General features: G+C 39.5%; 1 protein-coding gene across 1 annotated transcript; it reads left to right on the plus strand.

The window, feature by feature from the left end:
• Positions 1-9,822: 9,822 nt before the first annotated feature.
• On the plus strand, positions 9,823-10,206 carry LOC122038557 (LEAF RUST 10 DISEASE-RESISTANCE LOCUS RECEPTOR-LIKE PROTEIN KINASE-like 2.3). Its single transcript, XM_042598358.1, has one exon. The coding sequence runs from the start codon at positions 9,823-9,825 to the stop codon at positions 10,204-10,206; it is 384 nt and encodes a 127-aa protein (XP_042454292.1).
• The last annotated feature ends 1,870 nt before the right edge of the window (positions 10,207-12,076 follow it).

Here is a 12,076-nt window from a genome sequence, read left to right on the forward strand (position 1 = left end):
TATCAGTTTCTTGTTTGGATAAGAAAGGTTTCTCGTTTACAATAAAGAACAAATGTTGTTCCGTCTATTTAAACGATATGTTTTATTGTAGTGCACCTCTGATAAATGGACTCTATATTCTAGACCTTGAGAGCCCTATCTATAACATAAATACCAAGAGGTTCAAGTCAAATGACATGAACCAAACCTACCTCTGGCACTGTCGCTTAGGTCATATAAATGACAAGCGCTTATCCCAGCTCCATAAGGATGGTTTGCTGGACTCATTTGATTTTGAATCATATGAGATATGCGAGTCATGCCTACGAGGCAAGATGACCAAGACTCCCTTTAGTGGGCACAGCGAGAGAGCGACTGATTTGTTAGGACTTATACATAGTGACGTATGTGGCCCTTTCAATGTCACTGCTAGAGGTGGTTATAGGTACTTCATCACATTTACTGATGACTTCAATAGATATGGTTATGTGTACTTGATGACACATAAGTCATAATCCTTTGAAAAGTTCAAAGAATTCAAGAATGAAGTACAAAACCAGCTTGGCAAGAGTATTAAGATACTTCGATCATATCGAGGTGGAGAATACCTTAGTCATGAGTTTCGTGACTACCTAGCTGAGTGTGGGATTCTATCCCAACTCACTCCTCCTGGAACACCACAGTGGAATGGTGTATCCGAAAGGAGGAATCATACCTTATTAGATATGGTACGATCTATGATGAGTCACACAGATCTTCCGACATACCTTTGGGGCTATGCTCTAGACACGACAGCTTTTATACTCAACCGAGTTCCATCTAAGGCCGTGATAAAGACACCATATAGGATATGGACTGGGAGAGATGCCCAGGTGTCTTTCATGAGGATTTGGGGTTGTGACGCTTACGTTAGACGTCAAGTCTCAGATAAATTAGGACCCAAATCTGACAAGTGCTACTTTATAGGATATCCCAAGGAAACTAAGAGATATTACTTCTACATTCCCAGTCAGCACAAGATAGTTTGGGCAAAGACTGGAGTCTTTCTAGAAAGGGACTTTGTTTCTAGAAAGACTAGTGGGAGTACATTCGATCTTGAAGAAGTTCAAGATGCAGATCCTAGCACTGAAGCCTCGATGGAAGTTGAACTAGAACCACAAAGTGTTGTGGATGATGTTGTTCCACAAAGAGTTGAGGAACAACAACCAGTTCAAGTAGACCTACCTCTTCGCAGGTCTGATAGGGTACGTCGTCAGCTTGAGAGATACTCATTTCTCTTGTATGACCATGATGACGTTGTGCTCATAGAGGATGAGCTTATCACCTATCAGAAAGTTGTGATGAGACCAGATTCCGAGAAATGGCTAGAGGCCATGAGATCCGAAATGGAATCCATGTACACCAACCAAGTATGGACTTTGGTTGATCCACCTGAATGGGTAAAACCCATAAGGTGTAAGTGGGTCTTTAAGAGAAAGACTGACATGGATGGAATTATCTATAAGGGTCGCTTGGTAGCTAAATGTTTCAAGCAAATTCATGGTATTGACTATGATGAAACCTTTTCTCCAGTAGCGATGTTTAAGTCCATTCGGATCATGCTTGCTATTGCAGCTTACCACGATTACGAGATCTGGCAGATGAATGTCAAAACCGTGTTTCTGAATGGAAACCTACTCGAGGATGTGTACATGACACAACCTGAGGGTTTTGTAGATCCAAAGCATACTAGCAGAGTATGCAAGCTGCATAGGTCCATGTATGAACTAAAGCAAGCTTCTCGGAGCTGGAATCTTCGATTCGATGATGCAATCAAACAGTTTGGTTTCATCAAGAATGAAGATGAACCTTGTGTCTACAAGAAGATTGTAGGGGACATAGTTGTCTTCCTCATATTGTATGTGGATGATATACTGCTCATTGGGAAAGACATCCCTTTGCTACAGTCTGTCAAGACTTGGCTAGGGACATGTTTCTCAATGAAGGACTTAGGTGAAGTATCCCGCATTCTAGGGATACAGATCTATAGAGATAGATCTAAGAGATTGCTTGGCCTAAGTCAGAGTACATATATTGACAAGGTACTCCTTCGGTTTGCCATGCAGAACTCCAACAAGGGATTTCTGCCGATGTCACATGACGTGAGTCTTTCGAAGACTCAAGGTCCCTCTTCTAGAGAGGAGAGAGACCGCATGGATCAGATCCCTTATGCTTCAGCCATAGGATCTATCATGTACGCCATGCTATGTACTCGACCTGATGTCTCGTATGCTTTGAGCATGACGAGCAGATACCAGTCAGATCCAGGTGAAAGTCACTGGATAGCGGTCAAGAATATTCTTAAGTACTTAAGAAGGACTAAAGAATATTTCTTGATATATGGAGGCAATGATAAGCTAGCTGTAAAGGGTTACAGTGATGCTAGCTTCCAGACCGACCAGGATGATTATCGATCGCAGTCAGGGTTCGTGTTTTACATAATTGGTGGTGCTGTGAGCTGGAAGAGTTCGAAGCAGGACACAGTAGCTGATTCTACGACAGAGGCCGAGTATATTGCTACATCAGAGGCAGCAAAGGAGGCAGTTTGGATTCGCAAGTTCATCACTGAACTTGTGGTGGTTTCTAGCATTGCTGACTTCATTGAGCTCTATTGTGACAACAATGGATCTATAGCATAGGCGAAGGAACCTCGCTCACACCAGCGGACCAAACACATACTACGACGCTTCCATCTCATTCGAGAGATCATCGAGAGAGGAGATGTGAAGATTTGCAGAGTACCTACAGAGGCTAACATCGCAGATCCCTTGACCAAGGCTTTGGCACAGAGGAAGCATGATGGTCACACTAGGTCATTGGGGCTTAGAGCCTACACTGATTGGCACTAGTGCTAGTGGGAGATTGTTAGCTAGAGTCCTAGAGCCAATCATTTGATGATTATATTTTTGGACTTGTTGTATCATATTCTATATAAATAAAGGCATTTGGTTTTTGGTTATTATACTTACTTGTATTGGTGTCAAATAAACTAAGTATAATAACATCCTTGAGTAGAAGGTTCTTATCTATATCAATCGATTGGTTGAATCGATAGTGAGATGATATAGGGAACACTAATCTTAATCATTCCTAGTTGAGTATTAACATTCAGGGACAATGTTAATGCAATAAGACTAGCATGTAGGTCAACTCGATGACTTGATCTCACAAGTCATGGATATAGAGATATCAAGTTGACACATGAGTATGCTTTAGAGAATGTATACTGAATGACCCGCCATGAGAAAGTATCATGGATCATTATATGAGTGTCATATACTTTCTCATGTGGCTATTAGTATGACTACTAGTTCTTAGACCTGAAGTCACCATGGTTCCCTACATAAGGAGTTATGCACTTTGGTTTCGTCAAACGTCACCCGTAACTGGGTGGACTATAAAGGCGATTACTGGGTATGTAACAAATTATGCGGAGGGAAGTGAGTGATGTAGATGAGATCTATCCCTCCTATATGACGGGAGAGACATCAGTATTCTTGATAGAGTGAGACCACGAAGTGCATGGTCATGCCCAAATGAGTCAACATAAGATATTGAGCTCATTTGATTTAGTGAGTCTACTTGGAGTTCAGGATTTAGATTGATCAGAGGATGACACGGTCTATGCCTCACATTGATCAATCTAGATGTCTAGGATAGAAGGACACTTGTCATATATTGTGAGGAGTCATAATTAGTAGTCACAAGGTGATGTTGGATCTCAACATTCTTGTAACATTGGGTAGTAATGATGTGTTGCTAGATACCGCTCATTACTTATGCTCCTAAATGGGTTTAGGGGCATTGCCAACGTTACAAGAACCTATAGGGTCACACACTAAGGACAATTAGATGGAGATTAGGTTCATATGATGAACCAAGAGGATTAGATTCATTTGATGAATCAAATTGGATTAAGAGTAATTCAAATTGGGCTAATTGAGTTGGACTCAAGTTGATTCATGTATTCAATTTGTCTAATTTAGATTATGACTCATTAAATCAACTTAATTTAACGAATTAGATTCATTATATTAAGTTGGCTTGAATCAAATGGTTAGATTAGATCAACCATGGAAGAGATTTGATCAAGTTTGACTTGACTTGAGAGGAAGAGGAAGAGTCAAGTTTGACTTGACTAATTGCCACATCATAAGTGAGATGGCAAGATGTGGACCAATGATGATGCTCCACATCATCATGGTGTGCCACCTCATGGAGGTTACAAGCCTCCTTTCCCATTAATGTGGCCGGCCACATTAAATGAGTGGGAGTTACTCAAGTGGCCTGCCACATAAGAGGATGAATGGGAATGAATTTTCATTTAAGACTCATTCACTCCATCTTCTTCCTCTAGCTCTCCTCCCTCTCCTCCTCAACTTGGCTGAACCACACAAGGTGCTAGCACACCCTTTGTGTGGTTTTTCTCCACCTACGTGTCCGTGTGGATACTTCTAGAGGGGTATCTATTTTGATACTCTCGAGATCCGGTACCGTTTGGACGAGCGGGAACGCGAAGGGCTTCGCTTCAAAGGTATAACCTTTTCTTTTGTAGATCTAAGTGTAGATCTAGGTAGAAACTCGTATTCGTGTGTTTTTCAAACTCTTTCTTTGCACGGATCCGTTGGCTAGGGGCTTTCGGGGTTTTCGCGACGCGAAAAAGTGATTTTCGCGGCCCGAAAAACCCAACAGTAGATGTGGAGGGGGGCGAGGAAAAGGGTGCCTACGACGTGGCTGGCCAATGGGAAAACTAGGGAAACCTGGAGTTTCACTCAGGATAATATGATACTCAAACAAAGCATCTACTCGTTGACTAGTGACACTCATGCTTTGCATAAAATCCCTCATTCTAGCTTGATCCGTATCATAATCCTAGACAAATTCGGCCACTTGACCCTGAAAGTTCCTCGTGAACTGAAAGTGCTCTTGTACTTCTCTAAACTGATTATCTGATAAAGAGAAGCGACCTTCCAACATTCTTCATTGGACATGATGCTTCTCGTGAAGCGATTCTAGAGAAGTACGAAAATCAGAAAAATCAAATCTGGAGGGACTCATACCATAGGCAAAAGAATGCCTAGCATTATCTGGATGTCCAGAAGGTTGCGGGTATCCAGATGTTGAGGGCTAATTGTGCGGCTCTATGTCTCCGGATATAAAGGGAACATTTTCGGGGTCGACATCGGTGATTATCCAATTAGCAGGGTTGCGAATTGAAGTTCGTTCGAGACAAGGAAGAGGTAGAGGAAAACCATTCCTCCTAGGAAATGCTAACTCATTCTCATCCCGAACGATCATCTTCATGGCAAGACATGTATCCATGTCAATCATATCATTGCCATGAATAACTTCCAACCCTTCTAAATCAAGTTCCAAGTTAATGGCTACTTGGGTAATCAAACAACCAAGCACTATTGATCCCAAAGATGCCCTCGCAGTTCTCACTAAGATTTGTAAAAAATGAAAACCGAAATCAAAATCAACCTTATATAGCATAGCCCATAGAGAATAAAGTTCTACTTTTTTGACGACTCCATCACTTTCACCCCTACCAAAAATAGTTTTGCTCATGATTCTATGTAGATATCTAAAAACGGGGTTTTGCATGTGAGAAGCCTTGGCTCTAGAGGACTCATAAGGATGATCTAATCCGGTAATTGAATTCCAAAAATGATTCCAATTAAACCTAGAATCGAACCTTCGAGAGCTACCGGAAGACAATCCAAAACAAGTGTTAAAGTCACTAAATGTCCATTGAAATTCTTGATTCATTAATCTAAAAGTTATCTTGCCAACATAATCGTCCTCATTGGTAAAATGGACATCTAACGAACTCAGAAACTCCAGAACAAGGCGAGGATAAGTTGGTAGATGTGAGTACAACATATCACTCCAATCTAGGAACCCTATCATCCAATCTACATCATCCCTAATTCCCATCATATCTAAAACAGTTGGGTCCATATACCTAGTACACACAATCTTTCTATTGACAAGAATTGCAAATCTAGTTAGAAGATCATCATTTCTAAATACAATATTGAATTCATTGTCAATACCTTCGTCGCGTGATGTCCTCTTCCCTTTGCCTTTGACCGGTTGTTTCCCCTTATCCTTGTTTGGCTCCTTCCCTTTGTCTCCACTTGAACCACCACCACCCTTGCGTAGTTTCTTCAAAAGATTGGACATAATGTCTAGCTTAAGTAGGGGTGGGTACTATCTATGCTTAGAGGAACTAGATCTTGAGGAAATGGGTCTCAAAGAACAAGATCTTAGGTTAAGGAAATGGAGATCTTAGATCTAGGAGAAGAGAAGGATCTAGATCCGGTTAAGATTTATGGAGAAAGGAAGGTTTTAGAACTAGATCTGAGAAAACTTGGAAGAGAGGTTTGAGAAAAGAGGGGTTTTGGAGAGAAGGGGGTGCAAAGATGAAGAGGGTGTGTGGGGGACACGGCCAGGATCTGGCCGTGTATAGTAGACACGGCTTGGCAAAATTTCCCCACACGGGTCGTGTAGATCTACACGACCCCTTCCCTTTCCTTCTCGGTTTAATTCACACGGCCGTGCCGATTGGCACGACCATATCCTTCTTCCTCTCGGCCTTCCTTGCATGGTCGTGTTCAGAACACGGCCTCAACAACCTTCTTCTCTGGAATCAGTACACGGCCGTGTCGAATGACACGGCCAGTGTATGCTTCTTCAATGGTTCCTTCGCACGGTCGTGTGGTAGGCACAACCGAGAAACTCTCCTCCTCTGGATTCTTCACACGGTCGTGTCTGGGACACGGCCGTACTCCTTCCCTTCTCTGGAAACTCCACACGGTCGTGCCGTGTAGACACGGCCCAAGCACCTCCACTACAACAAAAACCCTCATAGACATCGGTTTTCCACCGGTGTCTATTACATTTTCGACCGATGTCTATGAAGCCGATGTAAAAGGTCTGCCATTTTAGACATCGGGTTAAAACCGGTGTAGTATCACTTAACAACACCGGTGTTCGAATCGGTTATTAACCGGTGTAGTATCACTTAACGACACCGTTTCATCAACGGTGTAAAACCGATGTAATATTATATGTTAATAACACCAGTTTTGACAGCGGTATACGACTGATGTAATATTAGTTAATAACACCGATTTTACAGCGGTGGAAAATCGATGTAATATCATTATTTTTTAACAGCACAAATTTGATTTCCGAAACCGACAGTAACAAAAAAAAATACACAAATTACACAAATATTCTTCATTCAACAATATCCATAAAATACACAAATATTCACAAATTACATAAATAATCTTCTTACAACGGTATCCATAAAATACACAAACATTCTTTTTACATCAAAAGCTAATAGATATCAGAATTAAGATAGAACATTCTTTTAACAACACATCAAGGTAGAACCGCACTTCAAATGTAATCTAGCATGCATTCAGCCCACTCGAACCGCACTTCATCAATTTCAACTCTGGAGTACTTGAGATTTGTAAACTGTAAAAACACATAAATAATATATTAGTAAATCAAGACCAAAAATCATAGTTGAAAAAGTAGTAAGAGCACCAGGTAACAAGATGAGTAATTGGAATGCTTAAAAAGAGAAACGTTCATCAATTATCTCAACCACAAATAAATAGAAAGAAGAATCATAGATGTAAGATACTGATATAGTCCAACACCGGCACAAATTCAAAGAAGCAATTACCTATCTTTGTAAGCTGAAGACAAATTTGCATGGGCTTCAAGTATAGTTGGTCTGATATTCACAGCACGTATATAATCCTGAATTGCTTCAGTAACTCTACCAATCTCCTTAAATGTGTTCCCTCTATTGACAAGACCATCAGCATCAGTCTGAACTAGCAGAAAGCAGCAATTCTCATGATTGAATATCCACGCAGGAAGCAAAGGTTGAACTAACAGTGTAGCTATGTAGGTGCTGCCTAGTATATGCCAAATTAACGAAATTAGCCGAAGTATCTTGCCAATATAAACCGACAAAAATCTCATGATTGAATAAGGAAGAAATAAAAGCGAGAAGTGATTTTTACAAAAATTCCACATAGTAAACTGGAATTCATATCCCTAAGAAAAGTTTGATCCAATAAAATATTTTAAACTGTATTTGTCAAAGCCAATGCAAATGCTTCCCCACTAAAATGAGAGGTAGTTGCACTAAATGGTCAACGACCATCCATCACTGATGATCCTTCTCACTTCAATCTCATAGCAGTCCAGATGGCATTCTAACTGTATCCTGTTAAAACATAAACGTGTTGTAGCCAACTATTTGACAAAAAACCAAGCATGATTGCGAGGGCATGATGGCAATGAACATGTTGTTAGTACATGATTGCAATGAAAAAGGTAGATATAGTACTCTACCTGTTGCTTGTATATAATAGCCAAGTTGTTGAAGGGCGCAGATATCCCTGTTGTAACTGCTAAAGTTGCCTTATAGAATGATGCAACAACACTCATCATGTTGCTGCATTAAGAGAAGTTTCATTAAGGAACAAAAATAAACTATCCGCACAGTTGTCATCAAACATTTCTAAAGCTTACCAATCCATGTATATGTTGTCAAGGCTTGGCAATGCTTGTGGATGGTTAGGTTGTAAAGCAAAGCATGACTTGGGAAAAATTATTAAAATAAAGTTATTCAACAAGGAAAAAAAACTTAAGAGAATAAAAATATCCAAATTAAAAAGTCACCCTATAATATCCACAAGCTCTGGCCATTCTACAAACAATAGCTTAAATAACAGTTTTGTCAGTGCTTCCCCTTCAATTAGGAGGCAAGCAACCATCAAGGAAAGTGAAGGTTTGATAAAGAATTCAATAAAGCAGGGAGCAACAATATACAAAGGGCGTAGTATGTTGCAAAAACAGAAGATGCTGATCAACTATAGGCACAACCCTAGTACTAAAGAAGATGTGCCATCTGAGATCACCATAACATTTTCTGGCTAAATTCACAAACCTTTCTTTGATACTAACAAAGATTGTGCATCTAATATTATTTGATGTGTGAAAGGAATGGCAAAAAATTTCAGTTAAACGGTCAAGGTTACAAAGTATACTAACTGTTGAGATAAATTTGATGCTACATCCTGCCAATTAACAAGGCCTCACTAGTTCTTAAAGATAGACTAACAATTACACATGAGTTGGATTATGGGTTATCAGAATCCAAATGGCTTCTGACCCTAATACATGGAATGAGATCCACTTTCTACCAGAATAATTCCATCGATATCACCTATAATCGTTGTTGGTCCATGTGACAAGGGCATTATAAAATGCATGCACATGACCCCACTTGTAGCTACTCACCAACATAAAGCCTATAACGAAGCAGATAAACTAAGATATTTTATTGATAGATATTTATTTATTTACACACTGAAATATTAAAAGATATCAAAAGTTTTACTTGTTTACTCAGCTTCTTTGATCTGCACATTTGAAATAATATGTTATAAGGCAACTGATTTGAAAGAAACTAAATATAGTGATGCATGGTGTATAGTAGATTATTATGATTTTTCTTGGAATATATAAAATAATTTATTCACACTATCTTCATTTGGTTCAACTACTATCAGTTGGATCACCTTCTTGAGGCCATTCAAGTTCCTCATAAGCTAGACTAATAAGTATGTGGGCAATTTGGTCACTACAATTTTGTTATGACTAACTTTACTTTTTTACACTGGGTTGGCTTTAAAATTGGGTGAATAATTAGGGATGATACATCTAATCAATTTTTACAGTATATAGAAAGCAGAACGCCATATGACTGCATCCAGTAAGTCATATGTTTATAGCTACGGAATGATGATATTAGAAATCGTTGGAGGGAGAAAGAACTTCAAAGCAATGGCAGACCACAGTAGTGAAATTTATTTTCCAGACTGGGTTTATGACAGTTTTGATAAGTACTATGATTTGGTCACTCCTGATACCAGTCTTGTTAGTCCTGAGACTGATGCTAATCCTAAGACTAAAGAAATTACAAAAAAGATGATGATAGTGGGTTTATGGTGCATACAGATAAAGCCAGAAAATAGACCTTCAATTAGCATGGTTGTCACCATGTTGGAAGGAAGCATCATGGACCCTGCAAATGCCACCAAAACCAGAATTCAGTTAGAGTGCCATTTGAAGATTATTAAATGATGCAATATTGTTTTTGTTTCCACAGTATTCTGAACAATAAACAAAATCAAGCCTGTATAACATTTGGCTTGAATGTAATCTGTGATCAAAGTAATTTCTTAATTCTATTTTGTGTGGTGAGATTATATTGGAAAACAAATATTGTTTAAATGCTTGTTGACCTCATAATGTTGTAAAAGAGTCGCACAAATAATTGTTTATCATATGCCAAGCTAGTAATAGGGAGATATATATTCCCTTAGCACCCATAACAGTCAACAGGATAATGTTTTCTTCATTATATTGTTTTGTGTGGTGAGATTACTATCTGTTGGTTGTGGAGATTACATGTCGAAATGCAGATTAGTCTAACTGATGAAACCTTCTACTAGATAGCCAATGAGGATCATAGCAGTAGCAGAAGATCTAAATTTAAATGACCTTTGTAGTCTATCTCATGAGCAAAGAAACTCGCGATTGCCTACCTCTCTTCCCTCAACATAGTGATTCCTCTTGGTTTTCAACTTGAAGGGCCAAAGGAAAAAAGTTAACACAAACCTAGACGATGAGAAAGAATGGGGAAAAAATGCCTTACTACAGACCTGCTCAATGTTAGAATTGTCTGTAAGAGGAATGTGTGCAGCTTGTTCAGTGTTCCATATTCCCTTTTGTAAGTGACAAGACAACAATGTAATGTAAAATTCTTAACTGCATCGAGCTAACACGATATGAATGAGCTATGAACACAGAAGAACAAAACGATCCATACCCATTTGACACATGAGAATCCAACCTATGCAACATGTTCATTATAGGGAGATAGTAATCTGCACAGATATATGAAGAGGTCCAGCTAATGGATTCCAAAAATCAGAGAGAAAGTAATATTGTAAAGCTCGTAATCGGGCACACAAGCTTGAACCCCAAAAGATTTTTTTTCTTCATATGCTGGAAACTTCATTCAGATCTCTTGCTGGATAGTGTTTGAGGAAATTCATCAAACACATTGCATGCATCAATCAATTAATACTTGCAATCAAGATATCAAGAAGATGAAACTCTAATATTTTTTAGTTTCCACTATACTTGAGTTTCTAGGTTACACATGCAAGAACATGGCCTTGACAAGCAAAGTTTCAAGCTTATTTGAGTTTCAAGAAATTTAACTGACGAAGAAGAAATCACCTACCAATCTCAATTGCATAGTCTGACCACCACATTCTTTCGCGTCCATACCATCGCTACCTCCGGACCAGAGATGATGTACTCCACAAGGGAACCAAAGAAGGGCTTCGTGGAGAGGTCGACATAGTGTTTCTCCGCAAAGGAGCATTCCACGCCGACCAACTTCAACCTTGATCGACGCACAAAAATAACCAAGAAAATTTCTCGTTTCTTCTCTAAAGAAGACGGGGAAAACAAAAAAAGGATTGCAGTTGGTAAAATCTTCACCTTTCAAGTAGAAACCCTTTTTCTCAAACCTACTAATGATTTCTCCAACCTTTCAACTAAAAAAAAAAGGAAAGAAGAAGGATTTTGGTGTTTCAGTAACACATCTACTGTAAATTACGCAATGCAACGCCGAAGAATAGATGAACGAAGCGAAGGAAGAAGAAATCAAGGGGGAGGGAGAGGGAGAGCACACCAGGCCGCGTTGGACGCCGTCGGGCTTGATCATGATGAAGGTCTATCTGTTCCATCGCCACGCTCGCTTCGTTTCTATCGCTTGCTTGCTGACGTTGTCAAGGAGAATGATGACCGAAGGCACAACTTTCATAGAGTGGGAACGGAAACCCTAATTTGACTCAGCTCCACAGAAGATCCTGGCTAGAAGTGCGAGTCTTCCCAAGTCAAAACTAGAAAAGCAAATCAATTTGCTGGCAGCGGATGC

The sequence above is a fragment of the Zingiber officinale genome, chromosome 1B, assembly GCF_018446385.1.
Source record: "Zingiber officinale cultivar Zhangliang chromosome 1B, Zo_v1.1, whole genome shotgun sequence".
Taxonomy (NCBI): domain Eukaryota; kingdom Viridiplantae; phylum Streptophyta; class Magnoliopsida; order Zingiberales; family Zingiberaceae; genus Zingiber; species Zingiber officinale.